The sequence below is a fragment of the Odocoileus virginianus genome, chromosome 21, assembly GCF_023699985.2.
Source record: "Odocoileus virginianus isolate 20LAN1187 ecotype Illinois chromosome 21, Ovbor_1.2, whole genome shotgun sequence".
NCBI classification, from domain to species: Eukaryota; Metazoa; Chordata; class Mammalia; order Artiodactyla; family Cervidae; genus Odocoileus; species Odocoileus virginianus.
The window spans coordinates 38,199,459-38,220,753 of record NC_069694.1 but is presented as its reverse complement, the minus strand read 5'-3'; the positions used below and the strand labels follow the sequence as shown (position 1 = coordinate 38,220,753).

General features: G+C 37.6%; 1 protein-coding gene across 1 annotated transcript; it reads left to right on the top strand.

Annotated features, from left to right (window-relative positions):
• Nucleotides 1-1,849: 1,849 nt before the first annotated feature.
• On the top strand, nucleotides 1,850-21,225 carry LOC110144519 (alcohol dehydrogenase E chain). Its single transcript, XM_020904459.2, has 9 exons — nucleotides 1,850-1,952; nucleotides 5,507-5,608; nucleotides 6,391-6,529; nucleotides 8,187-8,274; nucleotides 8,371-8,590; nucleotides 10,880-11,140; nucleotides 17,835-17,970; nucleotides 18,593-18,731; nucleotides 20,957-21,225. The coding sequence occupies exons 1-9, from the start codon at nucleotides 1,935-1,937 to the stop codon at nucleotides 20,979-20,981; spliced, it is 1,128 nt and encodes a 375-aa protein (XP_020760118.2). The 5' UTR covers nucleotides 1,850-1,934; the 3' UTR covers nucleotides 20,982-21,225.
• Nucleotides 21,226-21,295: the final 70 nt, after the last annotated feature.

Here is a 21,295-nt window from a genome sequence, read left to right as displayed (position 1 = left end):
TGAAACACTCCCAGTGGAGTTCTAGAAATATAGTAGGTGCTCAGCTAATTGTGGCCTTTAGCTTCCTGCAAATTTATATCTCATAAATAAACCAACAATTTATTAAGAATTTACATTATTCCCAATACCCTATCCTTCCATTATCCTATAAACGAGTCAATCCAATGAGTCTTTCTAATTGCTTGGGACATATCGGCACTTTGATACCACCCAGAATTGCTGAGAAGTGGTCAGACTCCCTTTTTTTGCACTGCTGTCCTTTACGAGTCAAGGTGAGTGAGAGCAATGTAGTAGCCATCCTGTAGAAGTGGTGTCTAGTCAATGATTATTAGACCACAGTGAGTCAGAAGACCTTTCGACCCTCTCTGCTGGGTGGACAGTGTAGCTGTAGTGTGGCTTTCCATAACTGCATATGTAAAGTTGGCAACAGATGATAGTGTTGTTCCCTTGACAATTCTAGAGAAATATACCCTTTTTGTTAACGTATGTTGACAGACTAAGTCTAATTAAGTAGTTGAATGCACTATATCCTCTAATTGTTGGTAAATGACTTGAGATTTATTAAAAATCAAACTCATATTCTCTTTCTCATACTCACTGCACTGAACGAATACCAAAGGAAATTCACAGTGAGTTTTCTTGAATAATTGCCAAAATGATCATTATTTAGTTTCTAACTGAAAGGTCTACAAAGCCTCCTCTGAGTTCTTCAGTCAGGATGCTCTCTCTCTGATATAGAATATCACAGATCGTCTGACTTGGTTTGCTGTGTCTTTTCCCCCCATAGATTATGAGTTTACTTTCATGGATGATCACTGTAGCTAATATTTATTAAAGGCCATCCTATTTGGCAGGGTCCCTTGAGCTTCCCTTGTAGCTAAGTCAGTAAAGAATTTGCCTGCAATGCAGGAGACCTGGGTTTAATTCCTGGGTCAGGAAGATTCCCTGGAGAAGGAAAATGGCAATCCACTCCAGTATCCTTGCCTGGAAAATCCCATGGAGAGAGGAGCCTGGAGAGCTAAGGTTCACGGGGCTGCAAGAGTCAGACATGACTTAGCGACTAAACCACCACCACCAACCACTAAATGCTATAAGAAGATTAACTCACTTGTTCATCAAACAACCTTTCCAGGTGACACCACTGTTCATCTTCATTTTATAGATAAGGAAACTAAGGCTAAGGACAGTTAAATAACAAGTCCAAAACATACAGCTAGTAAGGACAGGGTCGGCTCAACTCCAAGGTCATGCTATAACCATGGCCTCATATTGCCTCTTGGCACGGGTAGAGGTCATTTCTTATCCATCATTGTCACCCCACAGTACCACTTGAATATCTGGAACAGGGAGGGTCTCAGTCAGTTCTGATTGATACTGCATGGAGCAGAAAAGCCACTTTTGCTGTCACTGACTGGTGTCTGATTTCTCTGTTGTGATGAGTGGGAGCGTGTTGGAGCAAACACATCCCCCAGGCGTGTAGCTCTCTCTGTCCTATGCCTTTTGTGCTGCTTTCTTACTCTTCCTCCTTGCTAACTGCATTATGTAGATTTGAAGTCGGAGCTCAGTTTACACAAAGGGAAAAGAGAACTCTGAACTTCCTGTGTGGGATTGAGAGAGGAAAAATACGTAATCCAGGGGAAAAAAGATACATACAAGAAAATATTTAACTAATGAAGTCAAGATGTTATTTGAAATGAGTATATTGCAAACAAAGTTAATGTATGAGTGCTGGCTCAGTGCCCTGTTATTGCTGGTTTGACTAGGTCTGAGAATAAGCTGATGGGCAGGGCTTAAAGATCCCAGATCACATGTGGGGAGCAGGGTGCTTTCCAAGCACATAAAAATCCGTGCCATCTATCTCTTGGACACAGCTAACAGAGAAGAGTCTGTAAGTCTGTAATTCACATCTCCTGCAAGCAGAAAAAAGAAGAAACATGAGCACAGCAGGAAAAGTAAGGCAATTATTATTATTTTTTACTTTTAGAATTATTCTAATTAATGTAATACTCATGTTTGACTGCTTGATGCTTGAAAACCAATACTCGCGTTGGCTGGAAAGGAAAGTTTCCTTTATTCAGGACAGCAGCAACCTGTATGTTAGTGACTCGGTTGTGTCTGACTCTTTTCCAACCCCATGGACTATAACTTGCCAGGCTCCTCTGTCCATGGAAATTCCCAGGCAAGAATACTGGAGTGCTGTGCTATTTCTTTCTCCAGGGTATCTTCCCAACCCAGAAATTGAACCCATGTCTCCTGCATCTCCTTCATTTGGTGGGCAGATTCTTTGCCACTGAACCACTTGGGAAGCAACCATGTAATACACAGAGATACACTATTTAATGAATAACAAAATTCATATATAAGTTAGAAATAAATACATAAGTTAGAAATACTGAAGTACAATTTAGGATATATGCTTCAATATAAAAAGTATATTAAACTTCAATTGAGAAGGGCAATACCTAAATATCTTTAACAAGAATGCAGAGCATCTATACCTATCAAAGTCTATATCTCCTATACTAAGTAAATGTGAAATAGTTATATCCAATCATGAGTAATTTTCAAGTCTAAAGTTAGAAATAAAATGTTTTTATCAAGAAGTTATGTCAATGTTAAGATATCATAATATAAATATGTTATTCTTTATAACTTAAGTAATATAATTCTTCATAATATAAATGTTATTCTCTTTAATTATAATCATTCTTTTTATGAATACAGGAAAGTTAAATGTGACAAAACTTTTATTGATCTCAAAGCATTAGAATCATCAAAAGTAAGCAAACCAGCTGAGATGCAGACGTGGAGAAGGGATTTGTGGACACAGCAGGGGAAGGAGAGGCTGGGGTGAATTGCGAGCGTAGCACTGACATATGTACACCACCACGTGTCAAACACACAGCTAGTGGGAAGTTGCTGCAGCACATAGGGAGCTTAGCTCCGTGCTCTGTGATGACCTAAAGGGGTGGGATGGGCGGTGGGCAGTAAGAGGGAGATTCAAGAGGGACAGGATGTATGTCTACCTGTAGTTGATTCACAGTGTTGTACAGCAGAAACTAGTACAACATGGTAAAACAATCATACTCCAATCAAAAAGCAAAACATTTTTAAAGATAAAGCAAACCAGAATCAACATGCAAATTCTGATTTTAAAGGGCCCTACTATGGCACAATTTAGGGAATTCCCATAGAAATGTTAACTTCATGCAAAAGTCAATGTGATTGTCCAAAAAAAGATAATAATAATACTGATACAGTTTGAACTACCATTTACACTGAGAACAGATATATTTGGTTCTAAGCCATCCACAGACTCATGTTTATTTGTTCAATGTGCTTATAGCTACAGAGAAATACACGTGGTTGTTCAATACAATCAATTCATGTTGTTTAACTGCTTAATGGCAAAAGCCTGTGCAATTGTTTCTAGTAGGTTTGCTGTGTTAGGAGTTAATTGTGCAATATAATATCTTGCTATAATGGCAGGCCTATATGGTGTGGCCTATATCAGTCATATATATATAACAGGCCTATATCAATAAGACTGGTTGGAAATCATACAGATGATCGATTGGCAGTCTTCTTATTTTAACTTTATTTTCATGCATTACTGATTGGCATTTACAGTAGCATATTACATTTCAAATGAAGAATAGTTAAGAAAAAGAAAATTTTAATTTTTCAAAACTCAGAGTTCAGAGATCAAAAGCGTAGGCCAAATGCATTAATTAAACTTATAAATTACAGGCAATCAATCCCCTCTCCTCAGGTACAACATCCATAGCTTTTAGCTATATGATAACACTTCGCTTATGTTTAACCTTCTGGCATTATATTTTCTTCAAATGCTAAATGACAATAGTAATAATACCTACTTTCATAAGGTGGTTGTGAGAATTTAATAAACTAATACTGGAAAGCATTTAAAATAATGCCTGGTACATAGAAATAACTCACTAAATATTAATCACTGCTATTATTGTTGTTATTGTTATCTAACTTCTAATCTCTTGTTAATCTTTTACTATCATCAAGTAGTGAAAGATAAAATGGTATTCATTCTTCGGACACTCAGCTTTGTAACTTTGGGAAAAGTACTCGTCAATTACTGAGTCAGTTGAGCCTCAAGCTTTTCATCTGAAAAATAAGACTAATGATTCAGTAATACTGCCCTGTGAAGTTTAAAAGTTTAACTTGTATCTCACCCAACACAGCCACTTGTGCCTGCTATATCATTGGCACCCCATTATTCAATACGTGCCTACCATTAGTGTATTATATCCAAGTACTCTTGTATTTATTGTGGCATTGACCATGATGAACACTTTGCAAAGTGGGAGGATTTTATGTATATATAGTAAAAATAAATTATCAGATAAATTTCAATTGAATTTTTATCATGTTTGTAGTATGTTGTTAATTCTCTTTAGAAAAAACTCTAAACTACACAAGCTCTGCAAAAGTGAAGACAACTTTTATGCTACATTACCAATCACTAAACATATATGCTCGACTTTTATTTGTAAGAGCATGTGTAAGTAAGCTTTGCTAGCTAGAAAGTCAAACACAGTTCTCCCATTTTTAAGTGTGTGTGTGTGTGTGTGTGTGTGTGTGTGTGTAGTTTAAACCTCTACAATTTTAGGCTCAAATCCAATCTGGAAAAAATCTCTATTCATAAATTACATAACAAAACAGAGCTGCCAAGTCTAACTTTCAAATGAGTGATGCAAACAAGTAGCCCATAAAAGAAGTAGAGAGAGAAATCAAAGGAGCAGGCAAATAGAGAAAGAAATTCTAGGCTGGGAGGCTTAGGAATTCTAAAGTCAAATCATTTTGGCTCAAGTGGAGAATTGAGCAAGAGGGAAATGAGTTTCATGTAAACAGACACTGAATCTGGTGAAGTGAAGTGAAGTGAACTCATTCAGTCATGTCTGACTCTTTGCGACCCCATGGACTGTAGCCTACCAGGATCCTCAGTCCATGGGATTTTCCAGGCAAGAATACTGGAGTGGGTTACCATTTCCTTCCCCAGAGGATCTTCCTGACCCAGGGATTGAACCCGGGTCTCCCGCATTGTAGGCAGATCCTTTACCGTCTGAGCTACCAGGGAAGACCCTGAATCTGGTAGTAATATGATAGTGATTTAGAACTTCATGGACAAGGCAGCAGCTTTAGATAAACAACCAATTTCAGAGCCACATTAAGAAATAGAACCGTTAGAGGAGAAAATGATGATGATCTTTCTTCGTGAAAGAATATATTCCATTTTTATCTCAATGTCTCCCTATAGTTAATTATGTTTCTCTTTCCTTGTGTTATTGCCTCACACATTTTTATAAAAAGTCACTATTATTCTTTCTGCAAATCAGAGGTTGTTCATGTTCATGGAACAATATTAAGTTTCAGACATGGGGCTAGATGGTGCACGTAAAAAGATCGAAGTCACAATCCCTGAATTCAAGGCTGGGGGAAAAATGGTGTCATCTTTCTGCTCAATTTTCAGGTAATAAAATGCAAAGCAGCTGTGCTGTGGGAGCTCAATAAACCATTTTCCATTGAGGAGGTGGAGGTTGCACCCCCTAAGACCTATGAAGTTCGTATTAAGGTAAAATTTTTTTCCATTTCTATTTAATCTTAGGTTTAAATTTTTCAGAATATAACAATGAAAGTAACCAAAGCACTTGTAATATAGCCATCCAGATAGTGGAATTACATTTGTTGTCAAGGGAAGCTGTAAATCAAAATTGTTAAATTTTTTAAAAAGAGACCAAAGTGTATGTACAGTATAATCCTAATGAAATGAAGAAGAATTTATGTGGTGGCTCAGCAGTAAAGAATCTGCCTGCCAACACAGGAAATGTGGGTTTGATCCTTGCATTGGGAATATCTCCTGGAGAAGAAAATGGCAACCCACTCCAGTGTTCTTGCCTGGGGAATCCCATGTACAGAGTAGCCTGGTAGACTACAGTCCATGAAACCTCAAGAGTCAGATATTACTTAGCAACTAAACAACAACAACCAAAAAAAAGTGCAAAGGAATATAAATCATTTAAAATCAATTAGCATTATGTGGTGGCACTTAAGTAACTTTGTTTTCTTATCTGCATTTTCTATTTCTATCAAAAAGACTGCATATTGTATGACCTCAATAGTTCGTAAACAATTATTTCACAGACTACTCCAAATTATTTAATGTATGAAAGGAAAGTAGAGCATTATTAGGCTGAATAAGTTCAGGTATAAATTGAAATTGTATTTGGAAGATTAGGAATTATTAGCAAAATGCTTTACAATTCTTCAGTGCAATTTCAGGAAAATGAGTATGTTAAGTCCATCTGACAGTCATAATCTTATCTGAACCTAATCAACTCCCCCTTTACCCCATAGATGGTGGCCACAGGAATCTGTCGCTCAGATGACCATGTGGTTAATGGATCTCTGGTCACACGTCTTCCTGTGGTCTTAGGCCATGAGGCAGCCGGCATTGTGGAGAGTGTTGGAGAAGGGGTGACTACAGTAAAACCAGGTAGAGAATTCACACTTAGGAAATGTGCCTTGGTTCAGGGCCCCAAGTTGATGTAGCCTGGATAATGCCACTGGAGTGATGAGAGATGAAAGAACGTGTTTAAGGCTGAGCAGGGACAGAGGTCTCTTTCTTTTCCCCCTTCCTGCCTGACTCAGGCATGTATGCATACATGCACTATTGTATTCTCTCCTTCAGCAAGTATTTCTTGAGGACCTACTAGATGTCAGGCACCATGTTAGATCCTGGGAATACATGGGGATTGAAAGAGACCCAGTGTCTGCCAGGGTAGAGTTCATAATGAGTTAATTCCCATGTTAGTGTTGCCCAGCACTGTTTTCTACCAGGTCCAAAGAAAACTACTGATGAGACAGAAAAAACATGTCTAGACATAGTGGAGATAAACATAATCAGTGTATTGAACCTGTTCAATGCTGACTTCACACAGTGGGGATAGTGAGCTCTGGATTGAATCAACATAATCTCTTTTCAGGTGGGAAGTGGAGCTCATTCACAGGTTTCCCCTTTGAATATATGGCCACTTTTCCTTAAACCATGATTAAACGTGACTGGTTACCAAGTACTATTTTTCTTGAATAATTACTGTATCCTATTATTATATATTAATACAGACAAATATTTTTAGAGGTAAACAGTGAATAAACAGAAAATTTCTGTGCCATCATTGCATATAACCTCTTAAATGTTATTTTTCTGAATCTTTTAGATAAGTAGTATAGATGATTAAAAATAAAAATTATGTTTAATTCTAAAAAATCACTTTAGCTGGTAGATTTGACCTCCCTACTTACAAAACACTTAATTGACCTGTAAACCAAAAACAATAAAATAAGTTGTCTGGTTTGAGTTTCAGCTCTTAGTATTTCCTATAGTTAGAAATCTATTAATAACAAATGACACCCCTACTTTTCACCCCAGCTCCCTCCACAAGTAAAAATAAATTATCTACAAATCATCAGCTACAAATATTTGAAAGTCAGTTCCTATCCTAAAAGAAAGTGTCTAACTCATTATTGAGGGTTGAGGTTTTCAAAAGAATGTCTTAAATTCTTACTTGTCTTATTTTTGTTTGTTTTCCTTAAAAAAGAATTAATTTTTTAAAAGAAGGATTCATTTCATAATGGAGATAAGCATAATCATTTTGAAAAGCCAGGAAATGGGTGTTGAGGTTCTTATTTTTACTGAATTATTACTATTACTATACTATTACTATAAACTATTACCAGATTATCTAGCAGAACTATGGCAGATTGCTCACAACTTGAATATATATTTGTACTTATATTAGTAGTAAGAATATTTAAGTTTTAATTACTAAGTATTAAATGAGATCATCTATATATAATCCCTACAAGAAAGGGCACACAATGAAATAGAACTATCAACACAGTGCAACTACTTTGAAAAATCATGTTTTCCACATTTACATTTTCTTTGGGCATCTTCAGCATATATAAACCCAAACTGATAACAATACTGACAAGCAATGACCAAGACATATTGCTGACAGGACCCCATTCTTGGAGACTTCTCGAAGTCAAGTGCCTCTAATACATATGGGTAAGCTTTAAGTTCTTACTTAAGTTCCTTAATTCCTGTGTAGAAATTTAAGAAGAATCTGTTCTATCCTCACCCCCAGGTGATAAAGTCATCCCACTCTTTGTTCCCCAGTGTGGAAAGTGCAATGTTTGTAAACACCCGGAAGCCAACTTCTGCATGAAACAAAGGTGAGTATCTGTTACTCTCCTTAGCAGTGAAGGAGTCTGCACGTTAGTTGTGCCCCTGCCTTATATCCTCTTGTGTTTGTGTGTTGCATTGACCAGCCTGAACAGGTCTCAGGGGACCCTTGACGATGGTACCTGCAGGTTCACCTGCAGGGGGAAGCCCATCTACCACTTCCTCGGCACCAGCACCTTCAGCCAGTACACAGTGGTGGATGAGATGTCAGTGGTCAAGATCCATGCAGACTCACCGCTGGAGAAAGTCTGCCTCATTGGCTGTGGATTTTCTACTGGTTATGGGTCTGCGGTCAATGTTGCCAAGGTGGGGATAACAATGAGCGATAAAACCGGCTACACTCAGACTGTCAGGAGCTAAAAGCAAAGCAACTTCTCACAGGAATCTGAGATCATTCTTCACAGATTTATTGGAAGCTTTCCCCTCTTCTACCATAATAGCATTGCTATGCTCCACAGAATTGAGGATGTTGATTAAAAGTAGAAAATACTCTCAGAAGGAATTGAGGGCATGTCCTAGAAAATTTATCCATTATCACAAATGAAAAGCTATTGATAACTAGTTAAGAAAAAGTAGTTTTCCATAATTATTCTTCTGTATGTGTTCTTTATGGTATTACTAAATTTTAGACCTAGGAGTTCATTTTATCATTCATTTAGTGCCTACATGAGCCATGCACAGTAGGTTCTGCTAAGTTTTAAGGAAGCAAAAGTAAACAAAATGAAGGGGTTCACTATGAGGAGCATTTAGTTTGTGTATCCTCTACTCCCAGAATTAGGATCAACAGGAGATTCCAGAGTCTGACCTGATATCCTGATAAACCTCCAAACTGAGGGTCACCAACATACCCACTCTGTGTATCTCTATGATGAAAGCAATAAAGCTTTGATGATGCAGGAAGCATTTATTCCACTGCTTTACCTACTCCCCAGCCATGAACACATACACACACACAAACTTCAGAAGTGGTAGGTTTTAAGGAGAAATTCTTTAAAGTCTCCTCTTCCTAAAAGGTTGGAAATCTAGTAGTATCCTTTCATTTTATGAACTGACACCCAGAGACATAAAGCCATTTGCCCCAAATCTTACATAGTTAATATGACATATTAACTGTGACTAGCCTCCTCAAAACTCCTGATGAATCATAAACCATAGTAGACATTTACCAACACATTTAAATCACAATCACAAGCCTCATATTTTTCTAAGGTAAAAAAGTGGTGTCGTACCCCCACAGAATGTTTACTTGGGACAGGAGGAACATTTTACCCACAGTGAAGTCTGACTATAACAGACTAGGTTTATTAAACAGTCCCTTAGGTAAGTTAAACTATTGTGAGCACGTGTTTTCCAAATTTCTGTGACCTTAGCACTAAGTCTCTTGTACAACTGCATCATCTGAACAGATCGTCTAATTGAACCTGCACACAGAGCAGAAGCCAAGGGTACTTGTGATAATAAATTTCATCCATTATTAAAATATAAACCAGCTTTTCATTGCATTATTTTTCATTTGTGTATTTTTTAAAGCAGGGATAAAGACCCATTAAGAACACATTCATCTCAAGCTGTATTATCTTGAAATTACTTGTTAAATTTCCCCTGTTGTTAAGTTTGCTTAAGCTGGGGATAACTCTTCTATGCTTCACAGCTTATTTCTGCCCTCATTTTATGTCATGACTACTGAAAGTTATTGAACCAAGGTGTTAATTATTGAGGGCTCAATTGGATTATTTTCTCCTCTCTTCCATTCATTATTTAATTTCCCTAGAATTGTGTTTGTGTATGTGTGATGGACTGAAGCTGGCTATCAATGGATTTGAACCACTAGATTTTCTTCAAGAGGGGAGTCACTAGCATCTAGAGCTCAATGGTCATCCAGTCCACTGGCTCCCAGCTTGGGTTTCCCACTGGAGTTACTTGGAGACTTGGTCTTACCTGCAGAGCTGTTGTCGTTGTTTAGTCACTAAGTCATGTCCTACCCTCTGTGACCCTATGGACTGAAGCTTATCAGGCTGCTCTGTCCATGGGAATTCCCAGGCAAGAATACTGGAGTGGGTTGCATATCTTTTTCCACTTACCAGCAGAGTCTGATTTAATTGCTTATGGACTGTGACCTGGGCATTGAGATTTTTTTAAAGTTCCCTAGGTGAGTCTAATGTCCAGGAAAATTAGAGAAACACTAATCTATTTCAAACCCTTCATTTCAAGTGTGAGGCAGCTAAAGTCAAAAGAAGTTTTGACAAAAGGTTGGACATAATTTGAGTAACTTCTGACAAGAAACAAAGCATGATACTTTATACAATTTAGGCTCTTTCTAACAATTGTTGTTGTTGTTTGTTGTTGTTCAGTTGATAAGTCATGTTCGACTCATTGTTAGCCCATGGACTCTAGCCCACCAGGCTCCTCTGTCCATGGGATTTCCCAGGCAAGAATACTGGAGTGGGTTGCCATTTCCTTCTCCAGGAGATCTTCCTGACCCAGGGATCGAGCCCACATCTCCTGTATTGTCAGGCAGATTCTTTACCTCTGGGGCACCTGGGAAGCCCTTAACAATCATTACTTAATCCATTTTCACATTTTCTGAAAACACAGGTCAGCCAGGGCTCCACCTGTGCTGTGTTTGGCCTTGGAGGAGTTGGCCTGTCTGTTGTCATGGGCTGCAAAGCAGCCGGAGCAGCCAGGATCATTGCAGTGGACATCAACAAAGATAAATTTGCAAGGGCCAAACAGGTGGGTGCCACTGAGTGCATCAACCCTCGGGACTACGAGAAACCCATTGAGGAGGTGCTGAAAGAAGTGAGTGGTGGAGGTGTGGATTTTTCATTTGAAGTCATCGGTCGGCTTGACACCATGGTATGTACTTTGAAATGTCTCAAAACATCAGCTTCTGCCTTCTAGAGTGTTCTTTAATGTGGTGGAATATAAACATTATATATAAAGAATATTTTTAAAACTATGGCAATTTTCCATCTCCTATTTGTTACCTGGGTTGCTTAATTTATTATGATGAGGAATCTCATTCCATCAGTCAAAAAAAAACCCCGTCATGAGTATCATGTCCTTTTTAGAGAGGAAAGGGGGTTTATACTGAGCCATCATAAATTTAATTTTTAGTTTTAAAAATTGAAACTCAAGTAAATATAAAAAATATAAATTCTGTTCTCAAGTTGGCAAGTTTGATTTTTCAACACATTCTTAACAAAAAAATGATTTAACAATATTTGTGTGTTTTAATGAATTCTTTTTTTCAAAGACCATACTTTGACCAAAAAAAAGAGCAACCTTAAGCTCCCTATCATTTTATTAACAGAAAATATGCCCCGTTTTACCACAACAGACAGCACAGTGCCTGGTACCTAAAAAACATCCAAATCTGTGTTCTGAACTGAATAATTCAAAAGGTCAACAGGTTTTCCCACCAGAAATTTTTAAGAAATTTTAAAATTTTTAAGTGATATGTATCTTTTAGTGTTATTTGTGGATTACATGAGATGACACATGTAACATATTTGGCAAGTGCCACCTGTCAGTGCTAAGCTCTTAATAAATGTTATCTGGTGTTGTCAAAAGGAAGTACCATTTCCAATTGTGCAAAACTTATATCACCTTTAAAATATACATGATATTTCCCTTCTCCAGGGGATCTTCCCAACCCAAGGATCGAACCCAGGTCTCCTGTATTTCAGGCTTTCTTTACTGTGTGACCATCAGGGAAACCCCATACATGATACTACCTTCAAATAATAACAGATATCATCAACCGCAACAGAGAACACATCTCTAGCTACATTCCCCCTAACCAGAATTCTCTAGAATCCTAATGAAAAAAAAACCCAGAGACCAACATAAACAATCTCCCTCTTTAGGTTCTCCAGTAAGTCCCAGCAGTGTTGGTAATGGGAAGCAGCACCTTAGGAGTAAAGCACTTTAGAGCCTTGACCAGGAAAAATTATTCCATAGATGACTGATGTTCCAAGGCTGTCACTTTCCAAGGCTGTCAATTGCTCCTTGTACCATTTTTAGTATGGTTTTTCCTCCATTTTCTCTTGTGGAATTGGATTATTTTAAGTATCTGATAGCCACATGTCCTGAGGTTCTCTGATCTTCCAAGTATCATACTTCAAAATCAAAGGATCAATTATTATATATTTCTGGGGTGGGGGGGGTGTTTTCCTAAACAACTTTCTTACTACACACGTGTCTAAAAATCTGACTGGAGGGAAAACGCTTTCTTTTTAAGTTTCAGAGTAAAAATAAATAAATAAATAAAAGCTCACAGAAGGGCAAAGCACATTTAAAACATGCCCATTTTGACCAACAGCTATATGGCTGTTTTGGCCAACAGCATGCTCCTTGGAAGAAAGGCTATGACCAACCTAGACAGCATATTAAAAAGTAGAGACATTACTTTGCCAACAGAGGTCCATCTAATCAAAGCTATGGTTTCTCCAGTAGTCCTGTATGGATGTGAGAGTTGGACTATAAAGAAAGGTCAGCACCGAAGAATTGATGCTTTTGAACTGTGATGTTGGAGAAGACTCTTGAGAGTCTCTTGGACTGCAAGGAGATCCAACCAGTCCATTCTAAAGGAGATCAGTCCTGGGTGTTCATTGGAAGGACTGATGCTGAAGCTGAAACTCCAATACTTTGGCCACCTGATGGGAAAAACTGACTCATTTGAGAAGACCTTGATGATGGGAAAGATTGAAGGTGGGAGAAGGAGATGACAGAGGATGAGATGGTTGGATTGCACCTCTGACTCAATGGACATGAGTTTGAGTAGGCTCTGGGAGTTGGTGATGGACAGAAAAGCCTGGCATGCTGCAGTCCATGGCGTCACAAAGAGTCATAAATGACTGAGCAACTGAACTGAACACCATTAATTAGAAGGAAAAGCAAATCAAAATCACAAAGGGATTACTACCTTGTACCTGTTCGAATGAATATTATTTTAAAAAAAGCAATAGCAACTGTTGAAGAGGGTGTGGAAAAAAGGAAATTTTGTGCACTGTTGGTGGGAATGTAAAAGAGCCACTATGAAAAGCAGTATAAATGCTCCTCAAAAGATTTAAGATAGATCTTTTATAACATGATCCAGCAATCCCACTTCTGGGAATATATCCAAAGAAAATAAAATCACTATCTTAGACATGTACATCCCCATGTTCATTGCATCATTATTCATAATAGCCAAGATATGGAAACAACCTAAATGTCCATATGGATGAGTAGATAAAGAAATTGTGAGGTATGTGTATATATATATATATCAGTTCAGTTCAGTTCAGTCGCTCAGTCATGTCCGACTCTTTGCGACCCCATGAATCGCAGCATGCCAGGCCTCCCTGTCCATCACCAACTCCTAGAGTTTACTCAAACCCATGTCCATCGAGTAGGTGATGCCATCAGACCACTTTATCCTCTGTCGTCCCCTTCTCCTCCTAGCCCTAATCCCTCCCAGCATCAGGGTCTTTTCAATGAGTTAACTCTTCACATGAGGTGACCAAAGTATTGGAGTTTCAGCTTCAGCATCAGTCCTTCCAATGAACACCCAGGACTAATCTCCTTTAGGATGTACTGTCTGGATCTCCTTGCAGTCCAAGGGACTCTCAAGAGTCTTCTCCAACACCACAGTTCAAAAGCATCAATTCTTCAGCGCTCAGCTTTCTTTATAGTCCAACTCTCACATCCACACATGACCACTGGAAAAACCATAGCCTTGACCAGATGGACCTTTGTTGGCAAAGTAATGTCTCTGCTTTTCAATATACTATCTAGGCTGGTCATAACTTTCCTTCCAAGGAGTAAGCGTCTTTTAATTTCATGGCTGCAATCACCATCTGCAGTGATTTTGGAGCCCCCTAAAATAAAGTCTGACACTGTTTCCCCTGTCTCCCCATCTATTTCCCATGAGGTGATGGGACCAGATGGTATGATCTTAGTTTTCTGAATGTTAAGTTTTAAGCCAACTTTTTCACTCTCCTCTTTCACTTTCATCAAGAGGCTTTTTAGTTCCTTTTCACTTTCTGCCATAAGGGTGGTGTCATCTGCATATCTGAGGTTATTGATATTTCTCCTGGCAATCCTGATTCCAGCTTGTGCTTCTTCCAGCCCAGCATTTCTCATGATGTACTCTGCATAGAAGTTAAATAAGCATGGTGACAATATACAACCTTGATGTACTCCTTTTCCTATTTGGAACCAGTCTGTTGTTCCATGTCCAGTTCTAACTGTTGCTTCCTGACCTGCATACAGGTTTCTCAAGAGGCAGGTCAGGTGGTCTGGTATTCCCATCTCCTTCAGAATTTTCCAGAGTTTATTGTGATCCACACAGTCGAAGGCTTTGGCATAGTCAATAAAGCAGAAATAGATGTTTTTCTGGAACTCTCTTGCTTTTTTTGATGACCCAGAGAATGTTGGCAATTTGATCTCTGGTTCCTCTGCCTTTTCTGAAACCCAGCTTGAACATCTGGAAGTTCGGGGTTCACGTATTGCTGAAGCCTGGCGTGGAGAATTTTGAGCATTACTTTACTAGCGTGTGAGATGAGTGCAATTGTGCAGTAGTTCGAGCATTCTTTGGCATTGCCTTTCTTTGGCATATATATAGTAAACATATGTGAATTGTATATATGTATATATATGAATGAATGTTATTCAGCCATAGAAAAGAAGTGTTGACATTTGCAAAAACTTGGGGAAAATCTGGAGGACATTATGCAAAGTGAGATAAGCCAGACACAGAAAAACAATTATTGTATGATCTCTCCCATATGTGGAGTCTAAAAAAAATCAAATTCTTAGAACCATTGAGTAGAACAGTGTTTGCCAGGGGCTGCCAGAAGTAGGGAAGGAATAATGGGTAGAGGACAGAGAGTACAAACTCTTGGTTATGAGGAAGTTCTAGAGACATCCATGTACAGTATGGTTACTATAGTGTTATTACCTACAGTTAATAATACTGTTCTATATACCTCCAATTTGCTAAGAGGGAGATCTTAAATGGTCTCATTGAAAAAAAAACACTAGTAATTTTGTGGGGTGATAAATGTGTTCACTCAAAAAAATCATGGCATACAACCTGAAAATAAATGATTTTTTCCCATCATACTTCAACAAAACGAGGGTTCAGTTCAATTCTGTTCAATCGCTCAGTCGTGTCCAACTCTTTGCAACCCCATGAACTGCAGCACACCAGGCCTGCCTGTCCATCACCAACTCCTGGAGTCCACCCAAACTCATGTCCATTGAGTTGGTGATACCATCAAACCATCTCATCCTCTGTTGTGCCCTTCTCCTCCTGCCCTCAATCTTTCCCAGGACCAGGGTCTTTTCAAATGAGCCACCTCTTCACATCAGGTGGCCAAAGTATTGGAGTTTGAGCTTCAACATCAGTCCTTCCAATGAACACCCAGGACTAATCTCCTTTAGGATGGACTGGTTGGATCTCTTTGCAGCCCAAGGGACTCTCAAGAGTCTTCTCCAATGCCACAGTTCAAAACCATCAATTCTTCGGCACTCAGCTTTCTTTAATCCAACTCTCACATCCATACATGACTACTGGAAAAACCATAGCCTTGACTAGACGGACCTCTGTTGGCAAAGTAATGTCTCTGCTTTTTAATATGCTTTCTAGGTTGGTCATAGCTTTCCTTCCAAGGAGTAAGTGTCTTTTAATTTCATGGCTACAGTCACCATCTGCAGTGATTTTAGAACCCAGAAAAATAAAGTAAGCTACTGCTTCCATATCTATTTGCCATGAAGTGATGGGACCAGATGCCATGATCTTAGTTTTCTGAATGTTGAGCTTTAAGCCAACTTTTTCACTCTCCTCTCTCACTTTCATAGAGACTCTTTAATTCTTCACTCTCTGCCATAAGGGTGGTGTCATCTGCATATCTGAGGTTATTGATATTTCTCTTGGCAATCTTGATTCCAGCCTGTGCTTCTTCCAGCCCAGTGTTTCTCATGATGTACTCTGCATAGAAGTTAAGCAGGGTGACAATATACAGCCTTGACGTACTTCTTTTGCTATCTGGAACCAGTCTGTTGTTCCATGTCCAGTTCTAACTGTTGCTTCCTGACCTGCATACAGGTTTCTCAAGAGGCAGGTCAGGTGGTCTGGTATTCCCATCTTCTTCAGAATTTTCCACAGTTTATTGTGATCCACACAGTCGAAGGCTTTGGCATAGTCAATAAAGCAGAAATAGATGTTTTTCTGGAACTCTCTTGCTTTTTTGATGATCCAGAGGATGTTGGCAATTTGATCTGTGGTTCCTCTGCCTTTTCTAAAACCAGCTTGAACATCTAGAAGTTCCCGGTTCATGTATTGCTGAAGCCTGGCTTGCAGAATTTTGAGCATTACTTTACTAGTGTGTGAGATGAGTGCAATTGTGCAGTAGTTTGAGCATTCTTTGGGATTGCGTTTCTTTGGAATTGGAATGAAAATGAACCTTTTTCAGTCCTATGGCCACTGCTGAGTTTTTTACATTTGCTGGCATATTGCATGCAGCACTTTCACGGCATCATCTTTTAGGATTTGAAATAGCTCAACTGGAATTCCACCACCTCCACTAGCTTTGTTTGTAGTGATGCTCCTGAAAGCCCACTTGACTTCACATTCCAGGATGTCTGGCTCTAGGTGAGTGATCACACCATTGTGATTATCTGGGTCATGAAGATTTTTCTTGTGTAGTTCTTCTGTGTATTCTTGCCACCTCTTCCTAATATCTTCTGCTTCTGTTAGGCCCATACAATTTCTGTTCTTTATTGAGCCCATCTTTGCATGAAATATTCCTTTGGTATATCTAATTTTCTTGAAGAGATCTCTAGTCTTTCCCATTCTATTGTTTTCCTCTATTTCTTTACATTGATCAGATGCTTATATCTTTCCTTTTCTCCTTTGCTTTTTGCTTCTTTTCTTTTCACAGCTATTGTAAGGCCTCCTCAGACAGCCATTTTGACTTTTTGCATTTCTTTTTCTTGGGGATGGTCTTTAGGGTAAACGTACATAAATTAGGAAAAAAGTTCCCAATTAGAAATGGGCAGTAGAAATATGGATCCATTAAAAAGGGAGACCATCAAGAGAAGAGAGAAATATTGATGATGTAACTGACCATGTATCTGGTTCACCATTAAAATACCTGGTTCAAAGTACTGAGTGCAAGATATCTACTTAATAATTAAATGAAAAATGAGTTAACCATTTCAGATTGCTCTGGGGTCACATTATGATAAACATTACCTTTATTTGAAGAATCAGATTGTATATGTGTAATGACATTTGCATCTTTATTATTTTCTAGAGATGACTTAATTACATAAAACATACAATTTCATTCATCTACTGTTTCATTCAAAAATATTTTCTTGGCATTTCTAAGGCCACATGTAGTGGCTTTAGGAAATAATGGGAAGTGAAGAAAAAGCCAATCTCTTCCAGCCACACACTCACAATTTAACTAGATTAATAGCACAAAATACTGTGTATCACAAATAGGGACTACCATAGAATCCACTTTAATGATGCTAATTATTAATTTTATTCCAGATGTCTGCCTTGTTGTGCTGTCAAGAAGCATATGGTGTAAGCGTCATTGTAGGAGTACCTCCTAATGCCCAAAATATCTCTATGAACCCTGGGTTGTTGTTGACTGGACGTACCTGGAAAGGAGCTATTTTTGGTGGTACGTGGTTAGGCTTGAGGGCCAAATTCTTACTAACGGCAGGAATTCTTCCCTTTTGCAAGTGACAAGACCAGGCTTTAAAATGCAACGTAGTTTAAAAATACACTAAGATTCCTTTGTATCTATAGGCTCCAGATCAACTAGATGTGGAACTAATGTACCCCAAACATCCCAAGATAGACTTTAACGGTGTCCCCATAAACTGACTAGGATCTTTCAGCATCATATCTTTTGATACTGGTGACTGCATAATCACTGAGATACCTAGGGGGATCCAGGAAATACATAGCAACAATTTATGTCTGCACTCACTGCCCAGATGTAGACAACTGCTGAATTTTCATCTTGACTCTGAGAATAACCATCTGTACTATAATTTCTCTATGAGAGAACTAATAACCAAAGGTTCTGGTTTGTTGGGTGGGGAGATTTTTTAAAAAGTCAAATCACTTCAAAAGGAAATTGAATTGAAGGAAATTGAAACACACTCTCTTATTAACCTCAGCAACAGTAGTCTGTGGGCATTTTATCAACTTTCATTTAAGTTTTATGTAGAAAGTCTTGTCTCTAATCCTCTGCTTATATCTGGATGAATATAACACTGATGTCACTTTCTTTTCAGGCTTCAAAAGTAAAGAATCTGTCCCCAAACTTGTGACTGATTTCATGGCTAAGAAGTTTCCACTGGATCAATTAATTACCCATGTTTTACCATTTGAAAAAATAAATGAAGGATTTGACCTGCTTCGCTCTGGAAAGAGGTCGATTTTAAGTTTTGGTGGGGTTTGACTAACAGAGAAAAAAAGGTAGAAGGATGACAGAAAGGCAAGGATGGAGTGCCTTGGTTTTCTATTCCCAGTTCAGTCTCTGCATGTAGAACACTTAAGATCATATTGCAAGAAACTAAAATGCTTTGCATCTCCTGTTCTGCTGAAGCCAAATTATGTTGGTCACAGCAAATCTGAATGATCAGACCCTCTGCCATCTTCACAAGAGATTTCTCTGCTTTGCAAGGAAAAAGAACCAGAGACACATAGTCATATAACATGGAGTTATCCCGGTCCCTGCCTGGCCACTTAAAATGGATGACTATTAATAGCTACTAATTTAAATTACATTCCAGACATCCAAAAACTCATTATGGAAGTCAGTGGAGCTGTATAGGCATCATTTTCTATACATATTACTTTTTTGGAAAAATGCTGACTATTACTTTTACTCTTTTTTTCCATTTACAAAGGATTTTTCACAAATAAAAATTATTGCAAAGAAGAAGGGTACAAAATGCTATTTTAAATGTTTAAATCTACATTTTCTTCAAAACTCACAAAAACAAGTCAGTTCCATTTTATACCTCTAATATTAATCATTTACAAACACCTAAAAAGAAGAATTTCATCACTGGCATTTGTAAATGAGACACAGCTAGTAATAGGCACTTTTACCTAACTCCCACCTTCTTGTTCCATAGTCTCTGCTTTCTCTGTGACTTCACACTTCTTCTCATGAGGTTTTTTGGTTTTAAACACTATTTCTTAAGCAGCCATACACATAACATATACTAGACACTTGGTCTGATAAATATTATTGAAGACGGAAAGAAACTAGCATCCAAACAGTACCAGATCACAGCCTTTCTAGAAAGCAGTTTGGTCATATGTATAAGAAACCTCAAAAAAAGAAACTTAGATCCTATGTCCAAAGAATTACATTTCTGAGAATCTATTCTACAGAAATTATGAGATATGCAAATGTACATATGTTTAAGCATGTTTATTATCTATAATAGCAAAAATTGGAAACATCCTAAAAGTTCAACATTAAAGGAACAATTAAATAAATTCCAAACATTACTAGAAATAAATTAAGCCATTTAGAAGGAAATGATTTCATTAAATTGGGAAATTCTCCTGATGTAATTTTAGGTTATAGAGTAGAGAACACAGAACTTATACCTACAATACAGTTCCAAGTTTTCAATCAGAGCAATAAAAACTTACTTATGTTTAGAAAAAAGATAATCAAAATTCAAGAAAATATTGACATTGGTTATTTCTAAGTTGTGGGATTACAGGTTATTTTTACTTTCTTCTTTATATTGTCCTTTAGTTTCTAAATTATCTATATACATTTTTCATATATATGTGTGTATTATATATGTGTGTATATACATATACACATATATACATATATATTAATAATTTTTTAAGATACAAAGATCACCTTTTTATAAAGTATTTATCCATCAGAAGATGGTTTTTAGAAAGGACATTAGTTCCAGTAAAATGTTACATTTCTGATCTTCCCAAGAATAAAGTCTCTCCAAACACAAATCAACATTTTTCCTACTTTTAAGTCTTCTTAAGCATTTCTTTATCTAAGCTCTGTTAAAAATTTCAATATGGCCTTAACTTTATTACATTATCAGCACTTTTAGGCACATTATCTATCATCTTGTAATTTGTGCAACTTTGTATTTGGATTTAAATCCCAGGAACCCACACTAGATGTATGTTTTAAAGTAAGGTACAAATTTCTCTACATCTCTGTATCTATCATCTCTAAAATGGAAATAATATTAGAACCTGCCACATAGTGTTGTTTAAGTAGAGGTTTAAATGATAAAATACATGATGAGCATCTACAGAGTGACAGATAGCATGAACTTATTACATGTAATTATCAGTTGTTGTTTGTGTTTGTTATTATATAGGGAATGTAGACTCTCAAAGGAGATATTTTGAAAATCTAATACATCATGAAGCCTAAATGATGTTATAATTGAGGTTCAGGTTGGAGAAAGACAACAGCAAAAAGATGAGCTGACCTTTTACTTGACTTGAGTGCATTAGGGATGGGAATGGAATAGCAGGAAACAAAGACAGCTTTTCAAAGAGACAAATTGAATGCTCTTTGTACTCTCACATGGAAGAGTGTATATTATCTAAACACTAAAACACTTTCTATCTCTTATTTTCTGTTGCAGTGTCCGCACCATCCTGACATTTTGAGACCATACACACACCTTCACTTGTAGCAGTCTTCTGCCTCCTCTATCATCTGAAACATCAGCCAAACATCAATAATTCTGTTCTTCAGAGGCACTACCAATAAATTGCACATGGGAGGTTTCCAAAAGAAATAAAAATTAATGTGAAATCATTTTTCAAGCAAATTTTTAAAATGTAAGTGAGAGCTAGATAAACCATCACATGTGTAATTGAGTCTAATAAAGCCTCCTTCTTAATAATTCTACTCGTGTTGAATCATGTCATCTTTCAGACTGAGAAATGGTATTTCTTTTGGCTTCTTGTATTTTTTGTGT

Bases quoted from the DNA above. Each gene is read 5' to 3' on its own strand.
- LOC110144519 (XM_020904459.2), top strand. The intron at 5,609-6,390 runs GTAAAATTTTTT...TTTACCCCATAG, and splicing joins CCTATGAAGTTCGTATTAAG to ATGGTGGCCACAGGAATCTG. The intron at 8,275-8,370 runs GTGAGTATCTGT...TGCATTGACCAG, and splicing joins AACTTCTGCATGAAACAAAG to CCTGAACAGGTCTCAGGGGA.